Source organism: Thalassophryne amazonica, chromosome 2 (genome assembly GCF_902500255.1).
Source record: "Thalassophryne amazonica chromosome 2, fThaAma1.1, whole genome shotgun sequence".
Taxonomy (NCBI): domain Eukaryota; kingdom Metazoa; phylum Chordata; class Actinopteri; order Batrachoidiformes; family Batrachoididae; genus Thalassophryne; species Thalassophryne amazonica.
In genome coordinates this window covers 24,915,453-24,933,238 of record NC_047104.1, presented here as the reverse complement: position 1 = coordinate 24,933,238, position 17,786 = coordinate 24,915,453, and the positions used below count along the sequence as shown (strand labels likewise).

General features: G+C 40.9%; 1 protein-coding gene across 1 annotated transcript in view; it reads left to right on the top strand.

Moving 5' to 3' along the window:
- The window catches only part of LOC117503402 (kinesin-like protein KIF13B), a 126,599-nt gene that overhangs the window by 25,563 nt on the left and 83,250 nt on the right, over window positions 1–17,786 (top strand). The window contains exons 3-5 of the mRNA XM_034162619.1: window positions 12,391–12,403; window positions 13,139–13,199; window positions 16,836–16,928. Coding sequence (XP_034018510.1) covers window positions 12,391–12,403; window positions 13,139–13,199; window positions 16,836–16,928 — 167 coding nt within the window. The remainder of the gene's footprint in view (window positions 1–12,390; window positions 12,404–13,138; window positions 13,200–16,835; window positions 16,929–17,786) is intronic.

Here is a 17,786-nt window from a genome sequence, read left to right as displayed (position 1 = left end):
TCATATGTTAATTACTCTGTCTTGATTACAGCATTAAAAGCAATCACATAGTCAATGAGGACATAATTAATTGTTGAAATTGGCTAAATTAAAAAATGATTTCATCATGAGATTTATGTTACATTGAGAAATCCTAATTAACAGGCACACTGCAGTCATTGTTACATCTTCATTACTTTTACCTCAACATGTCCAGGATCTGTTTAAAATGAGGGAGTCCAGCTATAATTTGACAGTGTTACCATCAAGCGATTTCCCTCACAATTGCCATTCACCGGCTGTTGCAGTCTGGTGAAATACTACCCTCGGTGTTTAATGTTCACAATGCACCTTTTTTTTTTTTTTTTAGCCTTTGTCACATCCCTCTTACCTTACACTGTATGTCCTTGAGCTCCCATCTTTCTTCATCCCTCTGACTATTCCAGTTCTTTTTTGCTGACATCTGTGTCTTCATACTTTTCTGTACATTATCACTCTACAGTCAGGTCTCCTTTTTTCCTCCTTTTTCCAGATATCACACTCAGTGCCTTTTTAGCTCTCCCTCACCACATCTATAGTAGTTTTTGAGTCTTCCAGCATATTATCACCTCCACCCAGTGGCTGTCCAACCTCCTCCATGAATTTTACATGACACTCTTCCTCCATCATCATTTGTCTTTCATTCTAGATTAATCCTAAAAACCACCATGTGAAGCTATCTCCTACTGCCTCCTTAGTTTTACTGAAAAATGGACGTTTTTTTTTTTTATTTTGGTAAAATGTTGAAAAAGAAAAAAAAAAACAACTTTATTTCAGCATGTTGAAAAAGGGCTGTGTGGTGGCCAAGCAGTCGGTGCACATGCTTCCAAAGCAGAAGGTTCCTGGTTCAAGACCCCACATCTGCTCTTTCTCCATATGTGGAGTTGCATCAGGAAGGATGCCCGTGCAGTTGCATATCTGTTCTGCTTGAAAGGATAAAGAGAGAAACCAAAATAACTTTTTGCCATAATTTTGAAAAAATGCTTTATTTCTTTAAGATGAATTGATCAATAAAATACTTGTTTGTTGCAGCATTAGAGCTGATTCTTAAAACAACAACAAAAAAAACAGTTTACATTTTGATGAGGTGATGTAAATTTCAGCAACATTTTTAATCCCAGTGCAAAATTCAGTGATGCTGGTTCTAAATCAGTCAGCACACCAGGCTTTGTTGCCACTTTGAGCTTGAATCAAACCAGCTGTGCCTGAAAACAATGTTCTTGCAAATGGGCTGACTGCAGGCTTCCAGGTCAGATGTGATGAGTAAGACTTCAGTAACAGGATCAGCATGAGTTCTTTCTTTATTTGCATGTCAGCAGTGACTGTGACTAGGAGAAAGGCAGACAAAAACAAATTTTCATGAAGAGACGGACTTCAGAATTCTTTTGCTGCATGACGTCCGACTGCCTGGCTTCTCCCATTTTCACAAACTTCTTCCTTTATGGTAACACAGGGAAAGGTTAATTCCGGGTCACTGTGAAATGTCTCCCTAAAGTAAGGACATGAGAGAAGGTCATTCCATGCCAATTCAATGAATATTTGAGGGGCCTCACACACTTTGTCTCAGATTTTCTTTAACTTTTAATCAAATATTCCCAGACTATTCAGAACAACAACTTTGAAGTTTGAGGCCTGTAGGCCAAGTACTTTCTGAGATATGGCCAATTTAGTGTGCATGGGGTCTGCTGTTTTTTTAGGCAAAAATTATGGTCATCATTTCTGGATCCATGTTCAAGGTAGAATATCTCAGCAAATAATGGACAAACAGACATTGACACTAAAATGTGAAGTTTATGTATGCTCAAACTATGGAAGATATTACATTGACTGTTGGGGGCATCCATGTTTGAGACACTGAATCATACCATTACACTCAAAGAAGCCTTTCCATTTCTTGGCTCCTTAATGCCAGCTATACTGGCTATGAAATATGTAAATTTGGCATATTTGTGGTAAACAGTTACTGTGGGAGAAACCTCTGAAATCTGAAAAAACATTTTGTCGTTGAATTTTATTAGAGGAAAAGCTCATGTGGGCAGTAAATAAAACTCTTCAAACTGATTCCATTTTGAAGGTATTTATGTCTACTTTATGTTATAAATATGGCCTTCTTTATGAAACTCCTTCCTGGTTAATTTAAGTATCCAATTATGGCTAATTTGTGCACTCGCGAATGTATTTCTAGTGCTGAAATGATAATTTCATTTTAATTGTTTGCACACACTACATTCATATGATTCATGGCACACCCCAGAATGCTTGCACATAGATCTTCTAGGGGGATTCCCCAAGGTTATGATAATGCAATGTTGGGGCATGTTTAAGCATGGGTTTGGTTCAAACCTCCAGCCCTCCCAAACCTGGTCCCTTTAAAGTGTGGGTTTTCAATTCACAGATTCATAGCAACATTTCACATTTTTTAAATGCAGTCCAAAAATAAACGCTCCAGCACAGTCCCACGGTTGTGTGCTGTGCGCCCGGCTGCTGTCCACCTGTAATCCATCAAACCAGCTAGAACCGAACCAAGGGTTCCTGGATAGCCACCTCTGTGCTCCTTGCTAGCTCAGTGGCTCACTGGCTTTATTTCTTCTGCGGCTTTAAACACACATCGTGATCCCACTTTAAACTTTATGTTTGTCCGTTTATTTCTGCAAAAATGCTCGTTTGTCCACGCAGCTGTTCTCCATTCCTGGAGAGGCGCCTCTGTATGTCTTCTCACTGGCTTCCTTTCCATCCGTGGCTTGCTGGCTTTATTTTTCCCTGGCTTTGAACAGTCATTTTCACACTGTGATCCCACTTTTAACTTTGTCAGTTTATTTCTGCAAAATTGCTCTTTTGCGCGTGGTGCTGTTCTGTATACAGAATGAGGTGGCCGCTTTAATTATATACACCTGTGGATCACTTTCAATATATATATTTCTTTATTTCTTCCACAGCTTACAAGTCACTGTGATACAGCTTTTAACTTTGTGTTATGTCTTCAAAATCGGTCTTTTGTGCTCTCTCGTTCTGTGTGGCTACACAGCTCTGTGCTGCTTTTAGCGGCTTCACTGGAGTTATTTCTTCCGCGGCTTTAAACACACATCCACTTTCACGCAGTCATCCAAATTTTAACTTTGTGTTCGTCCATTATTGACTGAAAAATCACTCTTTTGTGAGCTGGCGTTCTGCCTAAACTCTCGTTTGGAGCATGATGAGTCACTGCCTCAGTGCGCACACACAGCGGAGCTCATGTGATCCATTAACAAGATATTAAATCAACTATAGACATACCTTTACAGCTAGGAACTGTTTTATCAAGCTGTAAAAAACATTAAAAACAGTTACCTTAAGCTGTTCAAAATACATTCCTCATGGAGCAGGAAAGACAGGAAAAAAGCGTCCAGATGAACCAGTCCTCTGTGATTCCAGAAGCGATTAGAGGTGTTTTCAGCATCCAAGGTTTAGTAGAAAATGATTAATCCGTTACAAAATAATTATTTTATATACACTGTCCAGCGCACAGAGCAGGTGGAATTGTGTGCGCAAGATGGCAGCCTCTCCAAAAATAGCTTCTCAGGTCCTGCGTAGCTGCCAGGCGCATGGATAATGGGCTTTTAGCAGCCTCGTAAGCACTACGCATATGCCTCTAAGTCATCTCAGTAATTCATACACAAACTGCCCCACGCTGTTGTTGCTAAATTTTGAACATCTTGAAATTAGCGCCACGCTCAGAGAGGAGCCTCGTTAACTGAAGATATTGCCTCTAAGATCCACTCAGAGCCACTATTCTCCCGTGATAGTTGAAGAAACCCTCTCTAGCAAAGAAAACATGCTGCGTGCTCATTATTCATCCTTCATTATTTAGTGGGACCCAGGCTATACACTGTAACCACAGGTGGTGATCTGACTTGGTGAATTATGTCTGAACAGTACATTGTGTGTTGCGCGTGTGCCACAACGGGAAACACTGGCAACATGCAGTTTATAAAATACGCAGAGGTCTGTGGACTAACACAAATGGTAACTGTAACGAGTTAAGTCACCAAAATGAAGCTGTAGCAGGGAAAACACTCACACTACAGCGCTCAAAGTCAGCGCCTTATGTCCTGGTTACTGTGCGGAAAACACTCGCAACATGTAGTTAAATTTAAAGACTTCGCCAGAAGTCTGTGGAATAACACAAACTTTAACGGTAACAAGTTAAGCCACCAATGTTTACTTGTGGTAAGCAGATTTGCTCAATCTGAGTGGAAGCCTAGCTGAGAAAAAAGAAAGGAAGTGGTCATCTTGCAGCCTCTGGAGGATGCTTATGTGTAGCTCCAAGCTCCAATGTTTGCGAGGCTCCGACAAGACAAGCAATCCGGAATATGTAAATAAATAAAACAGACGAGCAACACACAAGAGGAGAGAGGCAGACAAAGGCAGCCCACGACATGCCACTTGTAGTACATAAAATACAGTAACCAGGTTTTGCAGAAGAGGGCGAGATAGACAGTGCAGGTTGGAGGCTCCCTGAGAATCAGGGTTAGGAACCACTGATGAAAGCTCATTATTCCTAAATCACATTTTCCTGCACTGCTTATTATGTTGAGGCAGGTTTGAATTTAATTACAGTCAACTGGTGTTAGAAATTTAGGCACATTGATTTAATGTGCAAGCACTACAAGCAACAACACAAGCAACTGTTGAATTTGAAACAACGAAAAAGTTGTGTAATTTCCAACGGTACTTGAATGCAGCAGCAGCAGCACCTCCTGCATGCGCTTATTATCTTGTATTAAATATAACAATATGAGTGTAGGAATGATAATCCAGTCCTTCTGTACATGTGGCAACAGGCAGATGAATCAAAATGATGATATAAAGAGCTGTTCTGGAAGGAATAATTCACATTGTGGCTCAGTGATCAGCTGGTGGAATAACCGCACATGAGTCAATGCGCGGGTTCACACGCACTGATTAATTTACTGCTCTGATATATTCAATCATCTTTACACTTATATTTATATTTATTCTCCCTTTTGACAGTTTTCTGTTATAAATCAATATATATGGCTTAGAACATAATACAGTGATACAGCAGTGACCACGAAACACTTTGTTTTTTTTTTTTTAATTGGAGCACGACGGAGCGTGCAGTGTGTCGACAGACAGTGTGGAGTCTGATGATGATGGAGATGATCCCTCTTTTGTTCTGGATGAGGAACCAGAGCAGGTGGTCCATCGACATGCGCCCAGATCTCCACAGATTCTGTTTGCAGTTTCTCCAGGACTCAGGCGCTATGAGCTCCGTCCCAGCGCCGAGTGCTGGAGCAGACACACACTGCTCCAGCTGTGGCTCCAGGCGCGTTTCATCGAGATCGTGAGCTTCGGTTTTCTGAAGTTCCTCTTTTGTCCCTTTTGCGCTCTTGCTTCGCAGACTTTTCGGTGATAAAAGCTCTTTCGTCCACCTTTTCTCAACAAATTGTGACTTTTTTAGTTTTTCCCTTCGTTCAGGAATCGTCGTGTGCCGTGTGACTGGGCCACAAGTTTTTCTGATAAATTGTACAAATGCTTGTAGAACCAAGTTCTTCACGTAAAAATAAAATCTTTTTTAAATAATGTAATGTGACCTTGGGTGACTCTGTCTGTGGTGTCTTGAGTTTTATTAAAATATTCATTAGTTGATATGTTGCTACAACATGCTGCATGCAGTTGGAGAGTAATAAAGGATTACGAACCGACCGCGATGCCTGTATGGGGAAATTTCAGATATGTGTTATCAGTACGGGCTGAGCGTTAGCAAGGTCCGTGCCAAAAACAAGGTGGCCTGATATCCACATACAGACTGAGCAACCAAGGTTAATAATTTGTTTATTATATGGCTATTATATATGTAAACACACAAACGTACAGTATCGCCCGAGTATGAAAGCTGCTGACAGCTCATAGTCAGACCTGTTTGCTATACCTCCATGAAGAACTTGATTTTTTTTATTTTTTTTTTTATTTATGTAGCGCCAAATCACAACAAAGTTGCCTCAAGGCACTTCACACAAGTAAGGTCTAACCTCACCAAGCCCCAGAGCAAGCACACAAGCAACAGTGGTAAGGAAAAACTCCCTCTGATGATTTGAGGAAGAAACCTAAAGCAGATCAGACTCAAAGGGGCGATCCTGTTTGGGCCACGCTACCGACACACTTTACAAAACAAATCAAAAAATGAATATTCAGGAAATGTTGCCGGTGCACAGGACAGGAGGGTTACAGAAACAGACACCACACCACTCTCTGAATGGAGCCGCACCTCAAACAGAGAGGAAAAAAAAACAGAATCAGGCATCAGAAAGACAACAAATGCAGTATAATTTGTCAGCATTAAGCAACAAGAAAAACAGAGTAAGTACTAAGGTGATGGCTGGCCACTAGCCCTAAGCTTCATTAAAAGACCCATGATTTAGATCAAGTTGAGGCAGCGGCCCGGTCCGTTTCCTAATGAAATTAATTTAAACTTGCTAACAGATGGTCCGATCGTTAGCTGGTGAGCTTTTAATCTGTGTGTTTTTTTCAGATGCTGTTTGGATATTTATGGAGTATATTTATGTCCAACTTGTTTTTTTAATTGTGTTTCTTGCTTCCTGGTTTGTAACAAAAATACGCGTTGTGGACCAATTGTCATGGTAACCGGTCCGGATGTGGGAAAATAGCGACCGGCAATCAGCTAATCAGAGTGCGCATTGCGTCGCAGCCATGTAATAATTAGAATTATTATACATCTTACTGAAATCCTTTATTCTGATTGGCTGATTTGCGTGTAATAATTGCAATACTTTTCACAATAAATCATCCAATGTTAACAATAGCCACATTATTGACTGATTCTGCACCGTTTTGGGCAACATTATGAGTGATTGCGGACCGATTTTGTCATAACGGGGCAACAGTGTTTCGCGCATGTGCAGAGGTGATGCGTCACAGACAACATCATGGCGGAGAGCAGAAGGTTTTTGTCCGTGGATACTGATGGGATAGATGCTCTTCTGTCCAAGAAAGACAGTGAGAGTACAGCAAAAAGTATCAAGAAAAGTTCCGCACTGTTCAAGGAGTTTTTAGCGAAGGATGACGGAAAAGATTTGCATGGTGTTTCACCCGACGAATTTGAGAAGCATCCCACTGCCACGCTCGACCATGAACTGGGACAGTTCTATGCATCAGTGCGCTCCAAGTCTGGCCAGAGGCTGAAACACAGTGCCACGAACTCGCTACGGTACAGGATATCCAGATACCCTAAGGATAGGGATGGGTATCGAGAACCAGTTCTTTTCGAGTATTGTTAAGAAATGATTCGATCCACCGATATCAATAGCTTTTTTGCTTAAAGATTCCCTTATCCGTCCTTCAGAGCAGCCATTGTTTTTGAGGTTGTTTGTCGGGAAAATGATCATTCCTCTACATTGATTACAGACCCTGCAGCGGCTCTGTAATCAACCTTTTCTGCAGCACGACACCACTTTGAAGCGTGAGCCAATGAAACAATGCTTCAATCCACTGGCTCATGGTTCTTTGATTCGCTGCTCTTCAGAAATGGCAAGTCTGCTTCTTAACCCCTCTCAAAGCCATTAAAATATTGTGAGTCACTTTTATGCGTATTAAAGTCACTAACTGGGACTCATGTCTCGTTGCAGTCAAGAAACGAGAATCCTCCTCCGTTCCATTGGCACAGCTCCAAACGCTGTGCGGCTCTCTGCTGAGACAGAGTCTGGTCGGAATTAGTAACTTCAAAACGAATTGCCGCTTTGAATAAAATTACACCGCTTACAAACGTTGTAATACAGACAAGAAACTACAGTCGACTACCGGGTGACCGGTTTTCTGATGTCAATGTTGTGGATCGAGTGGCCCATGGTGGCAGTGGGGTTATGGTATGGGCAGGCGTCTGTTATGGACGAAGAACACAGGTGCATTTTATTGATGGCATTTTGAATGCACAGATAATACAGACAAGAAACTACAGTCGACTAAAACATTTTTTTTCCTCCCAAAATAAGACGTGCTGCGTTCTTTATAAATTACATCCTGACGTGCAGCACAGCCAGCTGCAAGAGCTCAGCTCAGATGTATGGAAAGACATTCATGCCAATAATGTCTGAAAGGAAATGCTTTTCACAATAACTACAGATTGTTTAATTCTATTTATGTCCAGAGATCAATGCTGTACCATGTAGAGTTTATTGTGTCCAAAGTTTAAGGATCCAGTGACTAATTTCATATTTATTTACTTTAAGACACAATAAAATGTTGTTCAATTTCAATTTAATCAGCTTATAAAGCACCAAATCACAACAAAAGCCATCTCAAGATGCCTCAACATAAACAATATTCAACATAAAAAAAAATAAATCAAATACATAATTAAAAACAGAAGTAAAATAATAAAACAGATAAAAATAAAAACTGTTCATAAGAAAAAGAATAAAATAGGCTTTAAGACTTGACTTAAAAATGTCCACGGGCTCTGACTGCCTCATGGTCACAGGAAGACTGTTCCACAGAGCGGGTGCACGATAAGAAAAAGCTCTTTGACCCTTTGACATAGAAAACCTGTAAAGCCTACTTTTAGTACACAAAAAATTCACAAGAGGTATCGATAAGGGAATCGATAAGGAATCGGATCAATAAGCAGAATCGATAATGGTATCTATCAATAAAATCTTATCGATACCCATCCCTACTTAAGGAAAAGGGTATTGACATTATGGGGAGTCCTGAGTTTGAACAATCAAAGAATGTGTTCCTTGCCGTTCAAGCTGATCCCAAGAGGAGTGGTTACGGATCTACAGAACACATCCCTCCGATTGCTCAAGCTGATCTCACTCACATTTACAACACTGCGTTTGATGTAGATACGGCAAGAACACTGACGAGATTGTGGGAGAGGCTCGTATGTACGCTACATCTGGACCGATGTGCCCGTGTGACCGCAACATATGAGAAGTATTTGTCTAAGCTTCACCCTGAGTGCAGTTTCCTGTGACAGAAACCTGTTTGAGGTTTGTATTTAATGTGTTGAACTTGAATTACAGAAAAAAGCCTGCTCCCACAGTTGATTTATTCACACCAACCTGCTTGACTATTATAGATTCACTCTTCCCAGCCTGGTGCACATCTACAATTTTCTTCCTGGTGTCCTTCAACAGCTCTTTGGTCTTGGGCATGGTTGTGTTTAGAGTCTGACTGTTTGAGGCTGTGGACAGATGTTTTTTTATACAGATAAGTTCCAACAGGGGTCATTCCATGTCAATTCAATGAATATTTGAGGGGCCTCATGCACTTTGTCTCAGATTTTCTTTAAATTTTAATCAAATATCCCAGACTATTCAGAACAAAAAATCTGAAGTTTGAGGCCTGTAGGCCAAGTAGTTTCTGAGATATGACCAATTTAGTGTGCATGGGTTGTGCCATTTTGTTAGGCAAAAATTATGGCCGTCATTTCTGGAGCCATGTTCAAGGTAGAATATCTCAGCAGATAATGGACTTAGAGGCCTTTTCTGTGGCAGTTGTCATGGACACCCAGACTTGGAGTATAGTCAAACAACAGACATTGACACTAAACTGTGAAGTTAATGTATGCTCAAACTATGGAAACTATTACATTGACTATTGCAAGCATCCATGTTTGAGACACTGAATCATACCATTACACTCGAAGCCTTTCCATTTCTTGGCTCCTTAATGCTGGCTATACTGGCTATGAAATATGTAAATTTGGCATATCTGTGGTAAACAGTTATTGTGGGAGAAACCCCTGAAATCTGAAAAAACATTTTGTGGTCGAATTTTATTAGAAGAAAAGCTCATGTGGGCAGTAAATAAAACTCTTCAAACTGATTCCATTTTGAAGGTATTGATGCCTACTTTATGTGTTATAAATATGGCCTTCTTTATGAAACTCCTTCCCGGTTAATTTAATCATCCAATTATGGCTAATTTGTGCACTCGCAAATGTATTTCTAGTGCTGAAATGACAATTTCATTTTAATTGTGTGCACACACTGCATTCATATGATTCATGGCACACCCCAGAATGCTTGCACATAGATCTGCCAGGGGGATTCCCCAAGGTTTCCACGGTTACTAGGCTTATATCTATGCTCTAGCTTTAATTACAATCTGAATGGGCCAGTATGTGCGAGTTAAGGCACGCGTTTTTTCAATTACAATGTACCTGCTGTGTACCGCATGCCAGAGCATTGCGGTGATATGACATGCCTTTTATCCTCATTCACTTGAGTCTCATGAATGGCACAAATTGCTCAATGAAAATTAATAATGACAACGTAATGACAGTAATATGAAAATTAATTGAAATGTGTTGCAGGCATCCATTTCAAGATGAGCAGATATTTGCACAAAAACAAAGTTTATCAGGTTGAACATTAAATATCTTGTCTTTGTGGTGTATTCAATTGAATATACACTCAACAAAAATATAAACGCAACACTTTTGGTTTTGCTCCCATTTTGTATGAGATGAACTCAAAGATCTAAAACTTTTTCCACATACACAATATCGCCATTTCCCTCAAATATTGTTCACAAACCAGTCTAAATCTGTGATAGTGAGCACTTCTCCTTTGCTGAGCTAATCCATCCCACCTCACAGGTGTGCCATACCAAGATGCTGATTAGACACCATGATTAGTGCACAGGTGTGCCTTAGACTGTCCATAATAAAAGGCCACTCTGAAAGGTGCAGTTTTATCACACAGCACAATGCCACAGATGTCGCAAGATTTGAGGGAGCGTGCAATTGGCATGCTGACAGCAGGAATGCCAACCAGAGCTGTTGCTCGTGTATTGAATGTTCATTTCTCTACCATAAGCCGTCTCCAAAGGCGTTTCAGAGAATTTGGTAGTACATCCAACCAACCTCACAACTGCAGACCACGTGTAACCACACCAGCCCAGGACCTCCACATCCAGCATGTTCATCTCCAAGATCATCTGAGACCAGTCACTCGGACAGCTGCTGAAACAATCGGTTTGCATAACCAAAGAATTTCTGCACAAACTGTCAGAAACCATCTCAGGGAAGCTCATCTGCATGCTCGACATCCTCATCGGGGTCTCGACCTGACTCCAGTTCGTCGTCGTAACCGACTTGAGTGGGCAAATGCTCACATTCGCTGGCGTTTGGCACGTTGGAGAGGTGTTCTCTTCACGGATTAATCCCGGTTCACACTGTTCAGGGCAGATGGCAGACAGCGTGTGTGGCGTCGTGTGGGTGACCGGTTTTCTGATGTCAATGTTGTGGATCGAGTGGCCCATGGTGGCAGTGGGGTTATGGTATGGGCAGGCGTCTGTTATGGACGAAGAACACAGGTGCATTTTATTGATGGCATTTTGAATGCACAGATACCGTGACGAGATCCTGAGGCCCATTGTTGTGCCATACATCCAAGAACATCACCTCATGTTGCAGCAGGATAATGCACGGCCCCATGTTGCAAGGATCTGTACACAATTCTTGGAAGCTGAAAATGTCCCAGTTCTTGCATGGCCGGCATATTCACCGGACATGTCACCCATTGAGCATGTTTGGGATGCTCTGGACCGGCGTATACGACAGCGTGTACCAGTTCCTGCCAATATCCAGCAACTTCGCACAGCCATTGAAGAGGTGTGGACCAACATTCCACAGGCCACAATTGACAACCTGATCAACTCTATGCGAAGGAGATGTGTTTTACTACATGAGGCAAATGGTGGTCACACCAGATACTGACTGGTATCCCCCCCCCCCCCCCCCCAATAAAACAAAACTGCACCTTTCAGAGTGGCCTTTTATTGTGGACAGTCTAAGGCACACCTGTGCACTAATCATGGTGTCTAATCAGCATCTTGGTATGGCACACCTGTGAGGTGGGATGGATTATCTCAGCAAAGGAGAAGTGCTCACTATCACAGATTTAGACTGGTTTGTGAACAATATTTGAGGGAAATGGTGATATTGTGTATGTGGAAAAAGTTTTAGGTCTTTGAGTTCATCTCATACAAAATGGGAGCAAAACCAAAAGTGTTGCGTTTATATTTTTGTTGAGTATAGGTTGAAGAGGATTTGCAAATCATTGTATCATTGTGGATTGTTAGAGAATCCCGTCTGCTCTCTTTAAATCACACATTGTAGCATGTTTTCATGTGTCCGTCTATATTTCTGAGTGTGACAGCCCTCCCAGACGAATGCCCACACACCACTGTAACTTCTTTCATTCAGTTAATCGCTTTCTAATTTGTGGAATTGATTGAATTGTTAAAATTGATGGATTTTATTGTCTAACATTCCAGGCACTAAATTTCTTTTCCGTCTTTTCACATGCTTCATTGGATCACAACCCCTGCCAACGCCATCAGGAATCATTCCAAGGTAACAACACTTAGAGACACTGCAAATATTTTCAGCACTGAGGGAACTCCATGCTTCTGAATCATCACCATGTTAAACAAAGATGCAGGTGTCTTTGACGCACTTTGGGAACTAAGTGAAACTTTGCAGGTCGCAATTAAATGTGAACCAATATTTAGCAGGTTTATCACAATAAATTAAAGTTGAAAGTGAATACATGGATACACAAAACAGAATTTGTCATCTGCATTTAATTCTTCCTAATTACAATTCAACTACTAGGAGCAGATATAATTAAATTAAAACCAATCAAAATGTTGCACCATTGTTGTTCATTGGGTTGCCTTTTTTCCAGATTTGGCCATATTAATATTCAGCAAGAAAAAGTTTATTTTGTAATAAATAAGCACACAATCTTAAACCATGAAGCAGTGATCCCACACAGAATAAGTCATGTGGAAGCCACATATCCACTCTTGACTAAGAACATATTTGCGCAAACATTTGTATATTGGCATATTAAATCCATGACTTCAAGAAACCATTTCTATCAGTTTTCAGACAAGCTGCTGTGGAATTAGTATCTTAGAGTAGAAACAAATCTTAGGACCTTGAGTTTCAGATTTTTCAATGTTTTTGTTTTTCTGAAGCACATGTGGAATTTGTAGGGGAGTTTGATCAAACAAACAAAATGCTTTTCTTTTTAAACCTATATGTCTGTTTCTGATGTTTGCCTTTACACTCTATGTTCTCTAGGTCTTTGCATATGATTATTGTTTCTGGTCCATGGATGAGACAGAAAAGGAGAAATTTGCTGGTCAGTTTTATTTTTACTGTTTTATCACTTGAAATGGCTTAAAAAAGGCACTCTATCGCTTCATTTATTCAGTTAAAACATCAGTACTCCATGACATTTTTGGCATGATACTACTAGACCCTGTGTCCATATCGCACTGCGTTTTTTTTTTTTTGTTTTTTTTTTTCGTAGTCCCCTGGCAGAAAAGTGCTGAGTGTGCACCCAAAAATGCTACTTCCCAGTAAATTGTGGTTTTTCCCCAGTGGGGTGGGGGAATCGCTACTTGTAACATGTTTCTGTAACAATTCAATTAAGCATCTATATTATAATAGCCAAGTGGTCTTTGTGTGTGTGCGCATGTGTGTGTGTATGGCTTTGATCACAGAGAAAGTGGGAATAGCTGACTTTTGCCATTTGGTATGCTTATGTATTTTGGGTCAAGGATGAACGCTGTGAAAATTGAAAGTTGATAGGACTAATATTTTTGGAGAAATTACCGATATTTGCTAACATCAGTGAACAATGGGCATTGTGCTACAGTGCAATGAAGACATTAAAACCACTAAACATTTCACTCATGGTACCAACATGAAACTTAGGTCACTCATGGTAATAGCAACATGAGACTTATCTAAACTGACAAACCAGTTGAGCTACAGAAACACAATAAATCAATAACACTAACTCCAGTTGACCCAAAATACATAAGAATGGCAGATGTCAGCTCTTCTTGGTTTTTGTGTGATTGAAGCCAGACACACATGCGCACACAGAGGCCACTTGGCTATTATAATATAGATAATAATAGTGTGTATATGATAACAAGAACCTATGCAATTTATGAATACATTAAAACTGTAAATTAACATTTTTAAATTATGTAATTAACAGGAAATAAAAGGGTTGAGTTCTTCCTCTGAAAACTGTTGAGGTCTAAGGTTCTATAAACATTCTGGACTCACACGCATTGCAACCCATTATAGAAACTTTGCATAATTTATTTCCACTCTTGAAAAATGTCAGCTACCTATTTTATAAACACTACTCAATCTAGAGCCCGTTGATCCCCACGGGCAACACACTAGTTTATATTAAGCCTTTATTGCCATTGTATACAAGATACAGAAAAATTGCATGTATCCCTCCAGTGATGCTACAAAACACCCCAGACATACAACACAAAACTATTCCGATAGCCACATCCCAGTCCATCCACAAACCAGGGGCAGGGAAATGTAAAGCTGGTTCTACATGTATTTTAAATATTGCACATAGAAGTCAGGTTTATGCAGTAATGAGTGCTGTTATTGCTTTAGGATAGAAACTACTTTTTAAACTACACTCAACAAAAATATAAATGCAACACTTTTGGTTTTGCTCCCATTTTGTATGAGATGAACTCAAAGATCTAAAACTTTTTCCACATACACAATATCACCATTTCCCTCAAATATTGTTCACAAACCAGTCTAAATCTGTGATAGTGAGCACTTCTCCTTTGCTGAGATAATCCATCCCACCTCACAGGTGTGCTATCAAGATGCTGATTAGACACCATGATTAGTGCACAGGTGTGCCTTAGACTGCCCAATAAAAGGCCACTCTGAAAGGTGCAGTTTTATCACACAGCACAAAGCCACAGTTGTCGCAAGATTTGAGGGAGCGTGCAATTGGCATGCTGACAGCAGGAATGTCAACCAGAGCTGTTGCTTGTGTATTGAATGTTCATTTCTCTACCATAAGCCGTCTCCAAAGGATTTTCAGAGAATTTGGCAGTACATCCAACCAGCCTCACAACCGCAGACCACGTGTAACCACACCAGCCCAGGACCTCCACATCCAGCATGTTCACCTCCAAGATCGTCTGAGACCAGCCACTCGGACAGCTGCTGAAACAATCGGTTTGCATAACCAAAGAATTTCTGCACAAACTGTCAGAAACCGTCTCAGGGAAGCTCATCTGCATGCTCGTCGTCCTCATCGGGGTCTCGACCTGACTCCAGTTCGTCGTAACCGACTTGAGTGGGCAAATGCTCACATTCACTGGCGGTTGGCATGTTGGAGAGGTGTTCTCTTCACGGATGAATCCTGGTTCACACTGTCCAGGGCAGATGGCAGACAGCGTGTGTGGCGTCGTGTGGGTGAGCGGTTTTCTGATGTCAATGTTGTGGATCGAGTGGCCCATGGTGGCGGTGGGGTTATGGTATGGGCAGGCGTCTGTTATGGACGAAGAACACAGGTGCATTTTATTGATGACATTTTGAATGCACAGAGATACCGTGACGAGATCCTGAGGCCCATTGTTGTGCCATCCAAGAACATCACCTCATGTTGCAGCAGGATAATGCACGGCCCCATGTTGCAAGGGTCTGTACACAATTCTTGGAAGCTGAATATGTCCCAGTTCTTGCATGGCCGGTATACTCACCGGACATGTCACCCATTGAGCATGTTTGGGATGCTCTGGACCGGCGTATACGACAGCGTGTACCAGTTCCTGCCAATATCCAGCAACTTCACACAGCCATTGAAGAGGAGTGGACCAACATTCTACAGGCTACAACTGACCTGATCAACTCAATGCGAAGGAGATGTGTTGCACTGCATGAGGCAAATGGTGGTCACACCAGATACTGACTGGTATCCCCCCCCAATAAAACAAAACTGCACCTTTCAGAGTGGCCTTTTATTGTGGGCAGTCTAAGGCACACCTGTGCACTAATCATGGTGTCTAATCAGCATCTTGATATGGCACACCTGTGAGGTGGGATGGATTATCTCAGCAAAGGAGAAGTGCTCACTATCACAGATTTAGACTGGTTTGTGAACAATATTTGAGGGAAATGGTGATATTGTGTATGTGGAAAAAGTTTTAGATCTTTGAGTTTATCTCATACAAAATGGGAGCAAAACCAAAAGTGTTGCGTTTATATTTTTGTTGAGTGTATTTGTCCGTGTTTTTATTTTCCTCAAGCGTTTGCCTGTTGGTGGCAGTTCAAACATGGGGTGTCCAGGATGAGTTGGATCTTCTAAAACAGGGGTTCTCAATCCGGTCCTCAAGGACCCCTGAACCTGCACATTTTCCATCTCTCCCTGCTCTGCCACAAGCTGATTTGCTAATTCAGATGTCTATTAGGAGCCGATTGGCTGTGAACCTGTACAGATGAGACTTTGGTAATAGATTTTGAGTGACAAATCAGGAAAAAAGCAACCTCTCCTTTCATTTGTCTGGAAAGCACTGCAGTGACATCACGGTGTCTTTCTCTAAAGTTGAAAGATCTTCATCTTAAAAGCACTCTAAGCGTGTGTTTAAAAAAAAGTTGTCCGCTCTGAGAAAAGACAATTTTTGTTTCTTTTCTGGCAGCAGCTGCATGCTTCCTCATGTGCTGCAGTCCTATTTAGAACAATTGAAAAAAAACACACTAGTGTTCAGAAAAATATGCTACATGGACACGGGGCTATACACTGGGTCAAAACAAAGCCAGTGTTGTGGTGAAAAGTAAATACTAGTATTTGGAGGTTTTGTACTTAAATTAGAAAAGTGAACTCCTTTGCATAGTGGGGTTTTGCAAAGGTTCTGTTTAAAAAAAAACAAACAAAAAAAAACATTTGTACAGAATTGGTTTGTGTGTGTTTATGTTGCTTTTTCTCTTTTAGGTCAGGAGGTAGTTTTCCAGTGCCTTGGGGAAAGTCTTTTACACAATGCCTTCCTGGGCTACAATGCCTGCATATTTGCCTACGGACAAACTGGTAAATTAGAAACAAAAAGCCTCACAAGTTGTGTTGTCATCATAGCACAAATGCTTGTTTTGGATATTTTTGAATTTGGTTTAATTTTTGCGATACATGTATATTATCTCCCTGGTATGAAATGCGGGGGATATAGTGATCAGCATGTCTGTTCATCCATTTTCACTTGTTAGCGTATATCTCTAGAACCTTTTGACCAATAGGGCACCCCAATCTCGTTTGAACCTGCGTGATATTGTGGGATTGACCACTTATGGGGACTTGTGCTCTGTTGTGCAATATATATATATATATATATTTGTATGTATATATATATATATGTATATATTAGCATAACTTCACATGAATAAATGGTGTACTATTTTGTTTGTCGCGAAAAGTATTCATTTATTTTTCGGTTCCCAGTGGAGAAGAACAGACGAGGCAGATGGGAGCCATCGTGTCAGTAACTGTTAGCCTACACAGCTAACCAGAGTAGCTCCTTTATCTCGCGTGCAAAACCGCCTAGACACTTTTGTGCTCTGAGTCTTAAACAAACTGCAACACGTCCATGTTCCCACTGCATCATCACTTTTTCTTTGCCGTTCCACTTTGTTTGTGTGTAATTTGCCCAAAAATCCATTGAAAATGCCCTGCTTTGTCCCCAGAAGAGAAATTACGTCATATGCGTCATATTTTACCCCTTTAGTGCCGCCCTCAAATGATAATGCGGTGCCCAGTTGCATTCATATTTATCTGAAAGGTGTACTTGGGGTCGATTATGGTGACCTCTGGGTCAGTTTCAAGGTGACATCGAAGTATTCAAGATAGTGTCATTGCCACTCTTGTGGCAATGTTTAGGTTGTAGGCTTGATACAA